Source organism: Micrasema longulum, unplaced genomic scaffold (genome assembly GCF_059751315.1).
Source record: "Micrasema longulum isolate JH-2025_06_02 unplaced genomic scaffold, ASM5975131v1 h1tg000435l, whole genome shotgun sequence".
Taxonomy (NCBI): Eukaryota; Metazoa; Arthropoda; class Insecta; order Trichoptera; family Brachycentridae; genus Micrasema; species Micrasema longulum.
In genome coordinates this window covers 1,070,467-1,088,254 of record NW_028277635.1, presented here as the reverse complement: position 1 = coordinate 1,088,254, position 17,788 = coordinate 1,070,467, and the positions used below count along the sequence as shown (strand labels likewise).

Here is a 17,788-nt window from a genome sequence, read left to right as displayed (position 1 = left end):
CAGTGGAATGGCATTCACCTCCTCGATAATTCGGTTTTTTAGTTCTCGTATGGTATTGGGGTGGTGCTTGAAATTTTTTTCCTTGGGGTACCCCAACAGGAAAATGTCACATACTCAAATCAGGTGAGCGTGCGGGCTGGGCTACCCACGTCATCTCTCAGAGAGACGAGATGAGCAGGAAACATGTGTCTCAATTTTGCCATAGAAATGCGGGCTGTCAGCGCTGTCTTGCTGGAACCAAGTGTCCCCCAAATTGGTCTTGTCACTCAACTGCTGTAATTTGAATTAAAAAATTTCCAGCATGAGAACATAGCGTTGTGCTGTAATTGTCACAGTCCGGTCATTTTCCTCCAAAAAGTAAGGCCCAATGATCCCAAATTTGGATTTGGTGCACCAAACAGTGACTTGGTGAGTGAAGAGGCCTCTCACGGACTTTCCGTGGGTCGGAAAATTCAGAATACCATCCCAGTCATAGATTGTAAATGCCTAGACTTCAAGGACTTTCCATCTACGTCCCAAGTATTTCTTAATCATATAAGAGGGGTGATCCAAAAATTCGCGGAATGAATGTTAAGGGGAGGGGGGGGGGGTAAATAGAAAGATGGTGATATTTTTTATTTTCAAAATATTCTTTATTAATACGTCAACATTTTACAGATCTTTAAATTACTTACCTAATACCCTAAAAAAATATATTTGTATTTGTCATGAAAATTGCTAACTTGACTTCCTCATCACTTATAAATTTCTTTCCTCAAAGATTAAAAAAAAATTAGAAATAAAGGAATAAATATTAATAAGACAGGGCCAGGTTTGGACTGTAGGCAGGGTAGTAATATTTGGAAACCACATTTTTGATGAAGAGTAGTTGATGCAACATTGCTCTTGTGCATAGGCGCTTTGTTTGGGAGAAACATGACACCTTTGGTCAATTTTCCAAAAATTTTTCATTGCTCAATCTTGGAATCTAATCTAATAATGGAACTAATCATAGTCAGGATCCCGGCACATCTGGGTATTAGAAGTTAGGAGATGGTAGATGAATTGGTATCGATAGATGGCTCTTACCCTCTCGACTATCATGTGTGTATTTCTGACAAGTCCTCGAATTCAAAAGGGGGCTAAAAGTCGATGGAATGTTCAGTGGGAATTGACTTCAAATGTAAGGGAGTATTCTATAAAAGTATTCAAAAGAGAATCCCAAACTCTCCTTGGTTCCATTCAACAAACCTGCCCAAGAGATTGATCTCTAACATTAGTAGGTTACGAATTGGTCACTGTAGCAGAAATAGCCATCTGTTCAAAATCAATGTTGTGGCTGTCCATTAAGAGACAGATATAGTATCAACTCCTCTTTATCCTATTAACATATCATCACTCCTCTCCACCCTTGATCCTGAAATGATCTATCATTTAGGAAGATTCTTGTCCGAAATTGAGGTAAATGTTTAGGTTTCTTTGTCTTTTTTCATTTTTACACAATTATATTCCTAATGCTATGAATATTAAATTTTACCCCTGGTAGATATCATCCTTCCGAGGATGCCTAGCAAAAAAAAATATAACAAACTCTTGGGATCCCCGTTATATTTATCTTCCTTGTCTTTGTCTTGCTTTGGTTACCGCATACAAATGTGAGTCACTTAAGTACCAGATTTTCCCCATTACCGGAATTTCAACCTTTACAGGTTCCATGTCAACTGTAAAATAACGCACATTTGTTTTTTTTAAAACAAATTGCGGGATAGCTCTTCTTATTGGTGTTGAATTTGTTGTGGTTACTTACCATGTACTTTTAACAACCCGGAAATAATTGTTTTATCCACCATTTGAGAATTTTGTTTAAGAAAGGGTTCATTCAAACTCGAACATGTCATCCAATTATCATCTCTGAAATTTTCTGAAATCGCCTCGGATTTAGAATTTGTTGTTTTTAAAGAACTGGGCTATTTACATGGTGGTAAAAGTTCTCTTAATGTCTAACCATTCATTCTACAGTTTTATCGCTTCAATTGTTCATGCTGTTAAGTTCATATTCAATTATACAATCGCAAAATAAAAATCTTTTTTTTCATTTGGTAGTGTATTTTATACATATTTGTAAATTTTATTAGCATTTGCATTTAGTATTTCATACCACATTGATAAAAATACAGTTACAACAATATATATATTACATTCGCACATATTTGTAAAAAAAAAAACATTAGTTTAGCAAATACTAGTGTTCAAAAAGAAATGTATATAATAATAATAATATAATCCCAAAAATGATTTATTTACTGTGATAATTTGCAAAATTAAAAACTCTCAGATTCTTTTTGAACACATCTTGTATTTGTAAAAGTTCACTGCAAAAACAAACTCATACATATTATGTATTATCGCAACAGTCAGAACTTATTATAGTTTAAGGGATAATGTGGATACAAATAAACAAAAAGTACTTAACAAATTTGGATTTTACTATTATTTTTTTGACAAAGTTTTTTTAGTAAGAATATACATGTACCTACGTATTAAGAAAGTAAAGTTGAGTTAGAATAACAGCGTTACGCCTGCATTCTAATTGCACCATCTAGCCGGATTGTCTCGGCATTCAGGATTGGATTCTCAATGATGCTGACAACGAGCATTGCATACTCAGACGGGTCTCCTAACCTTTTGGGAAATGGAACCGAACTAGCTAGTGCTTCTCTTGCTTTATCGGGAAGCTGCCTCAGAAGTGGAGTATCAAAAAGACCTAAAAATAAACAATACACATAGTCATTAGTCAGTCTAAAAAAAAAATAGAAAAAAAAAATATATTTAAGTAATAGAGGTCGTTCAAAAATTAATTTTGTATTTTTCAAGTTATTTCAAATGTATTTCAAATAAACAGAATCAATCCGAATACTGTCCATTATTATCGATGGTCTTTTGCCATCTTTCTGGTAGAGCCATGATCTCATCCTCCTAGAACTTCTGTGGTTTGTGAGCAAAAAGCTGGGGCAAGTGATTTTCTCAGTCAATTCTTAAATTAAATTTCTTTCCCTGTAGAGTTTTGAAGAGACCGGAACAAATGATAATCTGAAGGTGCAAGGTCAGGGCTATATGGTGGGTGGGTCAAAACTTTCCAGCCAAGCTCCTCCAGTTTTTGTCGGCTGACCAAATATGTGTGTGGTCTTGCGTTGTCCTGCTGGAAGAAGATGCCATGGGATTTTGTAAATTCTGGTCGCTTTTTCTTAATTGCTTCGCTTAGTCTCATTAATTTTTGACAGTAGTGATCTGAATAAATAGTTTTGCCAGGCTGGCGCAACTCATAGCGGATGATAACCTTGTGGTCCCACCACACGCATACCATCACCTTTTATTCTACAATCCTGGCTCTGCGACTGTTTCTGGAGCTTCTGATCGCTTCTTCCACGACCGTTTCTGCTGAACATTGTCGTACGTAATCTAATTCTCATCTCCAGTGACCACTCGTTTAAACAGTTGCTTGTTTTTGAACTTTTTAGGCAGCTCATTGCATGCGGAAATTAGGTCCATTAATTTTTTGCACTCAGTTGTTGCGGCACCCACTTATCAAGCTTCTTGATTAATCCAGTGGAATGCAAATGGTTTGAAACAGTTACATGACCAACGCTTAACTCCTGAGCAATCTCACGAGTGGTCGCATGTGGCTTGGAGCGAGGTGCATCTTTGACATTGAAATTTTCCAAACGAAACCACTTGAACCATTGTTGTGCTGAACGTGTTAAAAATTTCCTCATTCACATTAATTTTCAAAATTGAATAACTTTTACACGATTGATCACAACGAAGCTTTATTCTCATTAAAAATATTCTTTGAAATGTCACCTTTCCAAAGCGAGCCTATTTGTCAAAATCGGTACAGTGTTGCCAGAGCAAATTAAGTTCAACTCCATCTTGCGACAAAATACGAAAGTACTTTTTGAATAACCTAATATATTCTGAATATTTCAATAGTTATCATGAGAATCACTGGTTTACCAATTCTTACATTTGCAATATTTATTTTATTTTGTAGCATGTAACAAACGATCAAGATATGTATGGGGAGTATCGACCTCAGGTCAGCAACACATCACACAACGGGTAATTGTAATCGATAAACACAGTACAAGCTCCGAACCAGAGGGGTACCACTGATCTGAGAGCTGTTCAATTGTTTGGCAGTGCACCGCTCCTGAGAACAATACCTTCCTTTCGCAGTAGTGTGGATTCAGGGAACAAAGGAATCCACCATATAAAAGGAAGACCACTACACATCTCTCCAGTACTCTTTCACGAATGTTACTATGTCCATCGTTTATTTGACTAAATATTTTACTTGTATTTAAATGTGAATAAATATTAAATTGTACATATCGAATCTTACTAAATATTTTATTTTAGATAAAATTCTGAAAGACAGAGGATGCATAGGGGGATTTGTGCATTTGTACAATAATAAAGGGGAAAACTTTGAACAGCTAACTAACCATTACATCGTATCCAGACAGGAGCAGAAAAGAGGATAAAATATGATTTTGTTGTTTGTCATGTATTTCAGGTAATTTTGGTAAGTTGGTGTAAGTTTACCTGGTGCAATTGTCACTACTCTGATTCCTTGTGTGGAGAAATCTCTAGCAATTGGTAAAGTCATTCCAACAACTCCAGCTTTGGATGCTGAGTAAGCTGCTTGTCCAATTTGCCCATCGAAGGCAGCCACACTAGCAGTATTGATTATCACACCACGCTGTCCATCAGCATTAGGAGCGTTCTCTCCTATCAAGCCACCTGCTAGACGTATAACATTGAAAGTTCCAATGATATTTACCTAAAAAAAAAGACAATAAGGAAGGTCCGGTTTGAACTAAGCAAATCAGTTATATTAAGCTTAAGACTATACCCTGTCTGTCTGCATATTAAGATCATGGAAAATATTTTTTTAAATGTTGGTTAGTTTTCTGTTCAGTTTAAAACAATGATTTTTGTGAGAAATATATGAATTCTTGCAATTCACTGAAAAGATTTTTCAGTAAGTCATAAATAATGGTGTCAAAAAATCAAGTTTTGATAGAAAACGGTGAGTATCTCAGACCCCTGATTCAGAGTTTGCAACACTAACACGGGACCACAACCAAATTAGGGTAATAATAATTATTTAAACAATATCTTTGGTTTATTCAAAATTTACACCACTGGATTTAACCATCAACAAATTGAACAATTCATTATTTCAGTTTATTTGAGGTGTGAGTTTATGTTCTAAAATTACATGGTTATAAAACCAACTGGTGCTTTGTTCTATGTAAAAATAAGATTAATTTACCTTAATAACTTTTTCAAATTCTTCAAGAGGATACGGTTGCTTCTTTTTAAAATTATAAGTTCTAACAGCTCCCCCAATGCCAGCGCAGTTGACTGCCACATCTAATCTTCCGAACTTCTCCTTTGCAAGAGCTACAGCATTCTGTACATCAACTTCTGAGCAAACCTTAAAACATGAACGGAATTTGAAGAGAAAATATAATATTCCATGTGATACAAATTGGATTTAGTAAAAACTTTAAAAAACTTTTCATTTTTAATTAAATATAATCTAATGGTAATTATGTAAAAAGATAAAGCACCCAGGAAAAACCTCAAAAAGGGAAATTGAGTGGAGATTAGTCCGCCTTAAAAGTGTTTGCCTATCATGCCTGAGGTATTGGGTTAGGTTCCCAACAAAGTTGACGTGAAATACTTATTTTATAAGTGGTTTTTCACTGCAATATTTCATAGTCCCTGGACGGGCGCTAAAGTGCAAGATGGATTGATCATCTTGCTATCAAATGATTGCGATACACTGTGATTGGTACTACAATGAAGTGCCTTATGCACCATTAGGTGTGACAAGGGGATGAATGATTAAGTTTAGTTTGGAAATCATATTTACCCATTTCTTTGCGTTATTTTTTTTTTTTTTTTTCTATAGTATATGTATTTATGTAATTTCAATCAATTTAAAAATAAAATAATCCGGTAAGCCTCTTTTTTAGAGACTTGTCAGCAGGTGAGAAAGAGAGATGGAACTAAGTTATGCCAAATATAACATAATACCCAGATCAATTGAGAAAACAAACTTATAGATTGTTTTCTTGCATCTGGCGGAAATCAAACCCGGGACGCGAGTTTCACAGTTTTTCACCAACTTCGCCTGTCATAAAAATATTTGTTTTTTTAGCTTATTTAAATTAATTTGCTAAATCCAGTTGAACACTTAACTACTTAAATAACAAAGGAGTATATACAATATCTCCGTACTTCGTGGTTAAGACATTTTCATTATCTCATTCTTATATATAACGCTCTTAGAAAAACAATTTTAATGATGATCAATTTTGTTGTAATTGTTTTAACAATTCAAATGTTTCTTTGTGATATACCACATTATCTGTGAAATATATTAAATTATCTGTGTAATATAACGCTGTTATATTTTAATTTAAAACAAAACTCTATATGGCCATAGTAAAACATTTTTTTAGACATTTAATTTAACAATTGTGTGCAAATTATTCAGTGAATATATAAAATAAATTACCTTTAAAAAGGTACATTACTTTATATGTATGTGTTTGTTTGGGCCTCACAATATACATATAATTTTAATGCTGATAGTGAAAAATACAGATAAAAATCATATGGAAAAAGATAAGTTAAAACTATAAAGATAAATTTATTTCAATAAAATAAGTAATATTTCTGGGTGAATCGATTAAAAACATCTTAACAAAAGCCATCGGTCAACTCTCATTAATAAAATCAGTATTAACTAAATGTATTAATTAGTTCACACATTTATCAATAATTTTAACTTATATTTTACGGCAGCCTTCGTGGTCTGGCTAAGACACATGACTCATGCACGGATGGTTTCGGGTACGATTCCCGGTGAGAACACAAAAAATAAATACAACTTTCAAGCCTCAGTGTTCTGTGATGTAATTCACCACTATAATTGGCCTAGTGGCCTGTTGTGGTACAAAAAAAATACAAATATGTACATAACACTAGACAGCAGAAAAAAATATTTTAATTCAAATGAAATAATTGAACATCATCTATTCTATTTTTTAATTTAACAAACAATACTTATCAGACATTCAGAATTATCCATTATCAGGTGTGATTAAAAACTCTGTCATGTCACTCTGACAATACTAAATATCTTGAATTTGTGCAATAAATTCCGAAGTAAACTTTTGTCTGTTGTTAAAAACAAAATGTTTAGTTATTTATTATTTAATACAGTACTCTCTCTGTAATCTGTCACTCGATTATCCGACAACCTATAAGAAGGGTAACTAAGACGGTAGTTTCTCCAAGGAATAAAACATACGACGACCGCTTAAGCGAGCTAGGTTTGAGTACTCTGGAAGAACTAAAGCGGAGTATGGTGACTCGATTGAGACATTAAAAATCATAACAGAGCAATATAAGCAGTGAAATAGCCTTCCCGAGAAAATAATAGACTGCCTAGATAAACAGATAAATTTATAATGTTTTTAGTGCATTAGATGTATACGCATCAACTCAATGCTGCTAGTGTATAAAATAGTAACCATTATAATCCGACATTTTCATTATTATTTGGAAGCACAAAATCAAGTTTGATAATTTGCCGGTATTTGTATCATTATTAAGGTACATCAAATTAAAAGGAGGAAGATAATACTGTTTAACAAGTTTTAGAATAATTAACAAAACTGTAAGTTGAAAGTACAAATTTCACAGTGAAAACTGTTTTTACTAAAAATCTGTTGTAATTTTAGGCATATTTTGGATGTATGAATGATAATTAATCCGCAGCTCTCACAAATCAGACCCTTGCTCGGTTTTTAGGGTGGCAGATTTATCATAGAGAACTAGACATAAAAAACTGAATTTTGAACTCATTAAAAAAGACGATTCGAATACTTTAAGCTGTTGAGCTGCAGCCTTAATTTCTAATAGGCGGTTCACGTTTCACAGCGGTACATTGTGAGTTTTGTTCGAATCGTACATGTATGCAATGCTCTACAGAAAATTAAATATCATGTCAGCTGATTTCTGTGAACCATACATTTATTTGTGTTTGAAAATATATTATGAATGTAATTGAATTTTGTAAAACGGCTACAAACTGGATACAATATATGCATTTTACTTTTGAGTTATTTATATCGGAAAAATAATTCCAAACATCACTTTTTTTACCGCGATTATGATTTAAATATTCTTGATATATCAAAGATATATATAAACTAAAGTATCCCCGCATAGCGTCTGACTGTACGGCGAAGATTGACCTGTGTAAATTGTATATTCCTATTCCTTATAAGTCATCACGGCGGGTGACGAAATTCGTCAGTAAATCCGATTTGAGATGAATGGTGCAACCTATATTGTTCAGCTCATAACACCATAGACGCTTCGCGCCTGAGCTCACAGCAGTCACGTGAAATAATGTGAGCTGACTTGAGAGTCGGTTCAAAACTCCAGCTCGAGTACTTGAGCTGCGAGCTGACCGTTGCCAATAAAGCACTGTAATGTCATCCCAAAAAGTAATCAATTCTTTTCATTGAGCTTTGTTTCTCTCTTATTCTCCAACATCATATAAATTATTTTTAAACAACTCTTACTCACATCAACTGGAGCAAACACCGCATTGTTTCCGAATTCCTTACTAATTTCATGACCTTTTGAGTTTGGTAAATCACAAATGACAATTTTACCACCTTCCTTAACCAATCTTTCCACGGTTGCTTTACCAAGACCTGATGCTCCTCCAGTAACAAGTCCAACTAATCCCTTCAACAGACAAACATACATATATTAACAAGTATTTTTTTTATCTTAAAAACCAGATGAGAATAAATTAATTTAGGAAAAAAAATATGTCATGTGTTCAAAAATTAATCAATCACACAAAATTTGTGTTATATCATTCACTTTAATTAATGTAAGATTTTTTTTTCTGTATTCGAGGTATAAGAAATTGTTAACTTCTGTCAATATTTTTCAAGTAACTCTGTACTGTACAAGTAACAGTTTGGACTGTATTCCACAATCCTGTAGCAAGGGGTAGGTGTTGGCCGTGTCTCGCTGCCGTCGTCGCTCTCGGGGTCGTAAATCCCGAAAGTTATGAAGTCTCGAAATTCCTCTCAAGTTCGGTGTCACTGCGTAGGTCGGTGGAAGATACTGGTTCGTAGTCCTGGGGTGAAGCGATGGTCAAGTCCAAGGTGTAGATCCAGTAGTAGAGCGGGAGGTCGGGCGGGGTGACGAAATGAAACGATCAGACTAACTTGATGTCTCGAGGCGAACTCAATGTTTATTGTTTTAAATGTACACATTATATAGGGCGTGTTGCGGGCTCCCGCTACCTGCGTCCGAACCGGCGTTAGGCCAATACGGGAGTGGGGGGGGAAATACCGCTCCCACTATACCCGGCCGGCGCGCCTCCCCCAAAGTGCATATAGGGAGGTGCCGGCGCTCGGCCCGGTCACTTCGCTGGGAGCCGCCGCACGCGCCACATCAATTACAAAATGCCTTTTTTAAGGCAGTCCTTAGTCTTTATACAAATGCATGTTAGGGCAATAACGGGTCAAACGTCTAGATTCAGGCCCTTTTTAGGGCCTGTAACACAAATTTCTGCTCTATAGTACCCCGGTATCGCTAAAGTCAGACCCGAAAGTGGAATATTCATCCTTTATTGTGGGTCCAACATTTAGCCTACAGATACCGGGGGCCCTAACTATATTATTGCATTTCATTCACATATTTAACCGTCCGTTACAAACGCGTATCTCAAAGAGCATGTATATTCCTTGGAATAAAGCGTACGACAGTAAGTGGACAGTAGTACAGTAGTTTACATATATTTGGATAAAACATTTAAAAAGCATGCATAATCTAAAAACAAAATATTGAATTTAAAAAAAAAACACTAAAGTTTCATACAAAATTACTGTTTAATGAAATTTTTATTGTCTCCTGAAAAGTTATCATTTAGTGACTTATGTTGTATTCAAATTAAGGCAAAATATGTTTAATGTGTCCAAAACTCATACATTTCAAATGCAATACTCAGTTTGCAGAACAAGCATTACATAAAAAGAGGATTTTGTTTAGTTCATAATATCTACAGCTATAAAATTACACAAATACAAGAGCTACATACTTATAGATTGATATGTATCATACTTATTACAACAGATCATTTTTGAAAAGGGGACATTTGGACTAATGAACTATCATTTGCTGGTCGAAGTGATCACTGTTCTGCCTATGTTTAAACATACACATTTCTTCAATTCTTTGATTTTCAAATTATAATACAGTGAATGCAAAATTATTATTCCATATATACATATGCCCATACTTATGTAAGTAGTATACTTTATCGTTGTATGTTAATTCCCATTTATGTATAGCCAGATAATTTGATAAATTGAATCTATCAGCTTTTGGGGCTAACATTCCATGGGAATTACTGAATGCAATAATGTCTAGCTACTAAAGGTGGCTAGTAGACATAATATTGTAAAACAACAATAGTGTGAGATAATTTTGCATAGATAAATTACCCTGCCAACTACATACTTTGTACAAAAGTTTTAAATAAATAAACAATATTTTTTCCAGTGTTTTTTTACTTTTTGATCGATTTTTCTATCCGATATTAAATAATTATAAAAACTTGTATCTATAATTTAAAACAATTCTAGAAGGTAAGTTACTAAATATGTAAGCATTATGAGGTCTACGTTCAAGGTGCACAGAAGGAATGGGGCAATTTGTTTTGACGCTTCCTGGTTAAGTTTCAATCGAAATTAAGGCCTAGATATTCAAGAATAATATCTGTTCCTCAGAGGCAGACGGATGCAAATCCAGAATTTGATGAAATGACATTTCGATTTTCGTATCCAGTTTATGATCATGTCCATTGATTTTGAAGAAATATAAGTCTTATGATGAAAGGACCGATGTATTAACATACTGAAAATACAAATTAATGCTATAAATTATTAGAAATCACATAGAGAAAGTAGATTCTTTAGGCTTTTGTTGAACATTTGACGTTTGGATTGCATCCGTCTGCCTCTGAGGTACAGATATATTGCGCCTTAAACATAGACCCCGACTATATTTACCGTCATTTTGTTTACTACATAAAAAAATATAGGTAATACAACAAAATAATAATTGAACAGAGTATCAAACACCATTTTTTAAAATTGAACCATGAATAAACATTGAACCATGAATTAAAACTGAACCATGAATCAAAAGTGAACCATGAATTAAAATTTAAACATGAATTAGAATTGAACAATGAATTAAACAATAAGAACCAAGAGACCAAATAAAAGATTGTTTTTTTTTTGGATGCGGAATCCCATAAAATTATATCATAATTTTATGGGATTCCACAGTCCTTAATTTTGTAGTAAGTACTTATAAATGGGCTAGTAATATTTAAATACATTGATATTTATATTCACCTTAAACATGATGGATGTCTGGATTTCGAATTCAAATGATCAATTAATTAATAATTGTCGACATAAAAACTTCCGAGAGGTTAGAGATAATTCAAGCAACTAAGGCAAACTGAACTGTCCCGGAATTCATAATATGTAGCTGAAAAATACGTATGGACTTTGATTTTATGTGCGCGTTTGCGATAATGATGTTATCAAGTATTCATGTTAATTTATGATTTGCAATAAAAGTTAACTTCGCTGCGTGACGTTAAATAAGATTACAAATTACAAAGTTCTTCACAAACTTCACATAGAATATTGCCAACTGTCGAAATATTTTCCACGGACAGTGTTGCCAACTCGTCACGAGCAAATGTCGCGAAACGGAGGTTCAAAAGTCGCTAGAAGTCGCTAGATCTTAAAATGTTGACCGAGGGGGGTGGTGGCGAAGGATGTGAGAGGTGGATGTTGATGAGGAGGAGGGGGTGATTGGAGGGGGGGTAAGGATTTTTGGCGACAGTTTGCACGATTACCTTCAAGTATATTTAATACTTTTTAATCATTAAAATATAAAAATATGTTGAAGTTTTTATTTAATATGAATTAAATAGATAAAAGTAGGTAATGTCATAAGTAAAGGAAATTAGATTTTTTTGAATGTATATTCTCGATCCTACTGATAAAAAAATAGTAAGAAGTAATTGATTATTACCTTAATATTAATTTAAAAAAATATTTTATTGGGATGAAATACTCTAAATTTAAAAACACAAATACCATATACTCGTATTATATTCTAAGAATTATATTCACAAAAAAACTAAAAAATACGGAACGCTTTTTCTATGCAAAATAGTGAAAGAGCATCTCTATAGCCATGTACATTATAACAAAAGGGTATAAATACATAATATAGGTAAAATAAAACAAAATAATAATTATTTTTATAAAAAGTAAGTAATGTCACTTAATATCATATCGTTATAAGTAATTACATGTCATAGTAATGACAAAAATATTTAATTTTAATAAAATAAACTTGAAATGTCTGTCTTCCTATTCCTTTCTATATTTTTGGGAGTAAAATTTCATTCAATTTTTACTTTAACTTTTTGACAGCTAGCTTAAAAGTCGCTAAAATTTATTTGTCGCTAAAAAAAAATAAATGCCATTATCAATGTCAAAATGTCGCTTAATCTAGCGACAAAGTCGCGAAGTTGGCAGCACTGTCCACGGATTACGTGTTGAAGACAATTTTCATAGAAGCAAATAATAATGTACTTTATATGCATACTCCTCAAAGCCAAAAATTTGCTTTTTAAGTAGTCCAAATTTTCTTGAAAGATAATATGCAGTTGTGTTCCAGGGTAATAGCTCATCCAACTTTCAGGTGTCTACTGGAGTACCCCAAGGATCAGTACTCGGACCACTCCTCTATCTCCGGTACACTAAAGATATAGAGAATATTATCAAAGAATATGTTGAACTGCAGTTACTTCAACCCATCATCGCCATTACTCTCGCGCTCCACAACAGAGTATCGTATCTTATTCAACATGCAATAAATATACGTATTCAAACACAACCTCACCTCTTCTGTCCATCACCAACTGAGGCAGGATCACCACCTTACCATAAGTATGTACTCGTATATAGATACAACAGAAAAGAGGCGTTTGTGAGCTTGATTTCTAGGCCTTAACACACAACTTATTTTTTACAGAATTGGTCTTGAGAATCAGCTTTCGGGGATAGATGTCCAATCACAAAAAAAACTGAGGAATTTATTCAAACCGATTGCTGTCTTTCCTCAATAAATTGATAGTCCAGGCAAATTTTACCAAAAAAGGGTGATCGAGGGAAAAAAAGCCCGGAGTTTTTAATCTTAGCATGATTGTTTGTTGGTATCTACTGCGTAAGATACTAATCCCCGTATGCAGAGACAAAACTTAAGGCGAGGAAAGTACATTCTAATTTCAAATACAGAGAATAACCCAAAGGTGAAGACAATAGAATGTACTCTCCTCACCGTAAGGTTTGTCTCTGCATACGGGTATAAAAGTCTTCAAGGGGGGGAGTTTAGAATACCAGACCTGAAAAGTGGGAGTGAATATAAGGTAACGATGGAACACTGAAGCCCCTATTAACGAAGTACTATGCGGCACCTGACTCTATCTTGAACACCGTTTTTGTGTATGTGCATCTAGTTGAGGGAGACGATGTGGATGTCGAAAGGCCGCGATAAAATGTACTTTATTCTGTGGCAACGAGACGAGGAACTCGATGATAATTTTTTGCCATCAGACGGTGAATTTTAAACTTAAAATTACATATTTTTAAGAAAAGTTGCAATTATTTATCTAAATCTACTATTAAATCTAAAATTATTTTTTAGCCATATACTAGGACGAGAAATCTCCAATATTTTGAATTTTCGTATTTTTGTATTTTGTCTGCCTCGTATCTCCGAAAATATTGCTCCTATAAAATATTAATGTTTTTTTTTATAGACAATTTTAATTACTTTAATTTTTTATCAGAATATTTTTCGCTAGAAGTGATTGTTTCGGAAATATTTGTGAAAAATCCTGAAAAGCAATCTTTAAACCCCCCCACCCTTGAGAACTTTTAGTATGTTATGCAGCAAACATATTAACAAACAATCATGCCAAATTCGGGTTTTTTTTCCTCGAAAAGTCTAATTTGCCCGTGCCGCGAGCCGCGACAGTAGATTGGTCGAAGCTTATAGTGTTTATTGAAGAATTAATGTTCACATTTTTGCTGGTGATGGGTATAGATAATGAGTTATCAGAGGGATCGAGTAAATAAACAGAATTAAAATAATCATTGAATTGATTGCAAATATACATGCCGTCACTAACAACTACACCTCCACAGTGCATTATTCTAGGTAGAGTTTTGTTTTAAGATCTTTTAAAATTTGAAAATAACCACAAGACTTTTGGATTGGTCTTGAAGTCTCTATATTTTCTACGCATTTGTCAAAACAAATTTTATTTGCAGACATTTGACGGGATCTTAGTACTGAAAGCGTCAAATAATTTGCAGCGCAGTTAGGTAAATCACATTTCTTAAATTTTTTGTAGAATTTAGATTTTTCTTTGATAATTTTAATTAGCGCTATACTTTACCATAGTATAGCGCTAATTCGCTACCTTCAGAAGAGGTGTAGGAACCAGAGAAGCAATATTGTCTTTACGAATACTACTAGAAAAAAGAATAAAAAGAAACCAAAACACATACATTGCATTCATAGACCTGGAGAAAGCCTTTGACAAAGTAGAATGGAAAAGACTTCGAGATTTTAAAGAAAATTTATATCAAATATAGAGATAGACGAATAATCCAGGTGCTATACAAGAATGAGGCCGCTATAATCAGATGTGACGATGATACAAAAGAATCCAATATAAGACAAGGGGTAAGACAGGGATGCTCACTATCGCCTGTTCTTTTTAACGCTTATATACAGGGTGCGATTGACGACTTGAGAGAGACGATGAGTCATAGAGAAGGTGTAAAGATACACGGGCAAAAGGTGGATATGATAAGGTTTGCTGACGATATTGCTATGGTTGCTGAAAGTGAAGAAGAACTGCAAGAGGCCTTAACAACTATGGAAGGCATTCTTCAAAATAACTGCAGTATGAAGATAAATAAAGACAAAACAAAGCTACTGACTGTAGGCCGAATGCAACACCAGATGAGAGTAGTGATGTCGGGAATACCACTAAAGAACACCAAGCAGTTTGTCTACCTCGGGAGCAAAATAACGTGGGACGGTCGGTCTAAGAGCGAGGTCGACAGCCGTATACATCAAGCTAGACTTGCATTTAATAAAAAGTCAAAAATAATTTAATCAAATAATATAGATCTAAAACTAAGAATACTCCTAATCAAGACCTATGTATGGAGTATCTTGATGTATGGCTGCGAGACATGGTGCCTATCCGAAAGAGATAAACGGTGACTAGAGGCTTTTGAGATGTGGTCCTATAGAACAGTGCTCCGCAACCGGTGTGCGGTGGCACACTAGTGTGCCGTGAGCTGGATACAGGTGTGCCGCGGTCAAATTCAATGTATTTTGACATTTTAGTATATAATAATAATAATTATTATAATATAATATAATGTGGTTTATGTTGAGTGATGAAATCTGGCGGGACATCTAGCGGAAATACAAGTAAGTTTTGACGGAATCTGACGGGATTTTCTGTAGATTTTAGCGGGAATGTAAATGACAAGGTGGCAACACTGAGCGGCTCAGTTCACGTATACTCGTCTGATATTACTGTCGTGTGCAGAGCTGTCACTATTTTTACAACACAAAGTTAAGTAAAATAAAAAAATGCAAGGTCAAAATGAGAATATATTGACGAGCTCCGACAAATTACAAGGGTTGAAAAAAAAACTCGAACTTTGGCAGAAAGAGTTGCAAAAAGGATGTATGGAAATGTACCAAAGGACCAACCATAGTACAATTGAAAACAAACAATTAATTGTGGATCTGGCCCAACAACATTTAAGTATGCTTCAGCAGAAATTTGATCAGTATTTTTATTCCATTAATACGGAACAATACGATTGGATTCGAAATCCTTTTGCAACCAATGCAATAATTTCTACGGAAGCACTGCCTCTGCAAATTCGAGAGGAATTTACAGATTTAAGTAATGACAAGACTCTAAAACTTCACTCCTTCGAAGTTACATTAGATGTTTTCTGGATTTACGTTAAAAAAGAATATCCTCGCATTTCCGAAAAAGCAATCTTAACACTACTTCCATTTTCGACAACATATTTATGTGAGCAAAGTTTTTCAACGCTTGTATTAATCAAAAATGATAAGCGGTCATGCTTAAAAGGTCTTGACCAAGAACTTTGGGTTGCGCTGTCAAAAATCGAGCCGAATATAAAACTTTTGTGTTCATTGAAACAAGCGCAGGTATCAGATTAGTTTAGTTAGCTTCTATTTTTAACTGGTTTTATAGGTATTTTTTAATTGGTTTGACTGAGTTTTGAAAATTTCTCCCCTGGAAATGTTCCACAACTGCGGTAAAATTTTAAAATTTCGTAAAAAAAAATATATTATAGTTATACGAATGTATACCTTTCAAATAAAAAACTTAAAATGATTGTAAAACTTTGTATCAATTTAATACCTATATATCTTAGCTTTTGGTGTGCCGCGTAATTCTAGGAAGAATGTTGGTGTGTCGTAGGTGAGAAAAGGTTGCGGAGCACTGCTATAGAAGACTACTAGGAATTTCCTGGAGAGACCACATTACAAATGAGGAGGTTCTCCAAAGAATCGAAGGTGGAAAGCACCTGCTCAGGACCTTATCCGAAAGGCGAGCGAGATGGATCGGCCATGTAATACGTCAAGAAGGCCTCCTGCATGTCATAATGGAGGGGATGACCGAGGGGACACATTCTAGGGGACGCCCCCGCCGAGAGTACCTGGAGGACCTATTAGAGGACGTGCGCTGCTTATCATATGTTGATTTTAAAAGGGCCGCACAAGACAGGGAGGAATGGAGGAGAAGAATGAATGTAATTGCTGCCAGCCAATCCCAGGATTAAGACCAGGTAAGGTAGTTTAAAAATGTAATATTTCACTGTCCCTGGACTTGTGCCTGAAAAGTAAGACTGATCACTTCACCGTCCATATAACAAAAATTAACATGCGATCGGAGTGCCAATGTAGGTCCTATGCACCACTAGGCGTGGATTGAGAAATGATGATACAATGTTATATTGGTATTTTTTTCTTCAGCGACGATATTTGTGCAATTTATTTTGACCAAGGGCTAAAAAATATTCTTACTTCATCTTAGTTTTTGACTTAGGTAAAGGGTTCTATTGTCGTTTTGGCATGACAGTAAGTGTCACTATTTCCTGTGGGGAGAAATGAATGGAAAAGAGTCACACGAGTCATCTTTTTATGACCTATGTCCTGCGCGTGTTTTTAGAGGAGTGGGGGTTAGGCCCCGCCTTTAGGCGTGTGGAGGGGAAGATTAAATCAGGATAAAAAAAACAAACTTTTTATGTTGATTTATCTTTAATTTTTGAAATGATTACACCATACCATTACCATATGAAAAAATAATAATAAAAAAATAATTTTAGAGTAATCTTTATTGGGGAAATTTCTTCTAAAGAGAACCGTAATGTTCAAAATTTAATTTATCATACACTGTCACACGTCATAAACATCATTAAAAAATTTCTTTTACGCTAATTAGCTTCAGCCAGACTTTTTCTGAAATTTG

The 17,788-nt window shown here is 34.5% G+C and overlaps 1 protein-coding gene and 1 long non-coding RNA gene across 3 annotated transcripts; both read right to left on the bottom strand.

The window, feature by feature from the left end:
* Positions 1 to 610: 610 nt before the first annotated feature.
* On the bottom strand, positions 611 to 1,902 carry LOC148281585 (uncharacterized). Its single transcript, XR_015822326.1, has 2 exons — positions 1,787 to 1,902; positions 611 to 753 (listed from the first exon to the last, which is right to left on the bottom strand). It is a non-coding gene; the product is annotated as an uncharacterized LOC148281585 (long non-coding RNA).
* A 544-nt stretch (positions 1,903 to 2,446) lies between these two features.
* Positions 2,447 to 11,873, bottom strand: LOC148281584 (3-hydroxyacyl-CoA dehydrogenase type-2-like). 2 transcript variants are annotated; one of them, XM_088226490.1, is made up of 5 exons: positions 11,514 to 11,873; positions 8,656 to 8,820; positions 5,318 to 5,482; positions 4,585 to 4,822; positions 2,447 to 2,743 (listed from the first exon to the last, which is right to left on the bottom strand). In XM_088226490.1, exons 1-5 carry the CDS (start codon positions 11,520 to 11,522, stop codon positions 2,553 to 2,555), a joined length of 768 nt encoding a protein of 255 aa, XP_088082616.1. In that variant the 5' UTR covers positions 11,523 to 11,873; the 3' UTR covers positions 2,447 to 2,552. The 2 variants fall into 2 exon arrangements, with proteins under 2 accessions (XP_088082616.1, XP_088082615.1); XM_088226489.1 differs by lacking the exon at positions 11,514 to 11,873 and having other exon boundaries at positions 8,656 to 8,841.
* Positions 11,874 to 17,788: the final 5,915 nt, after the last annotated feature.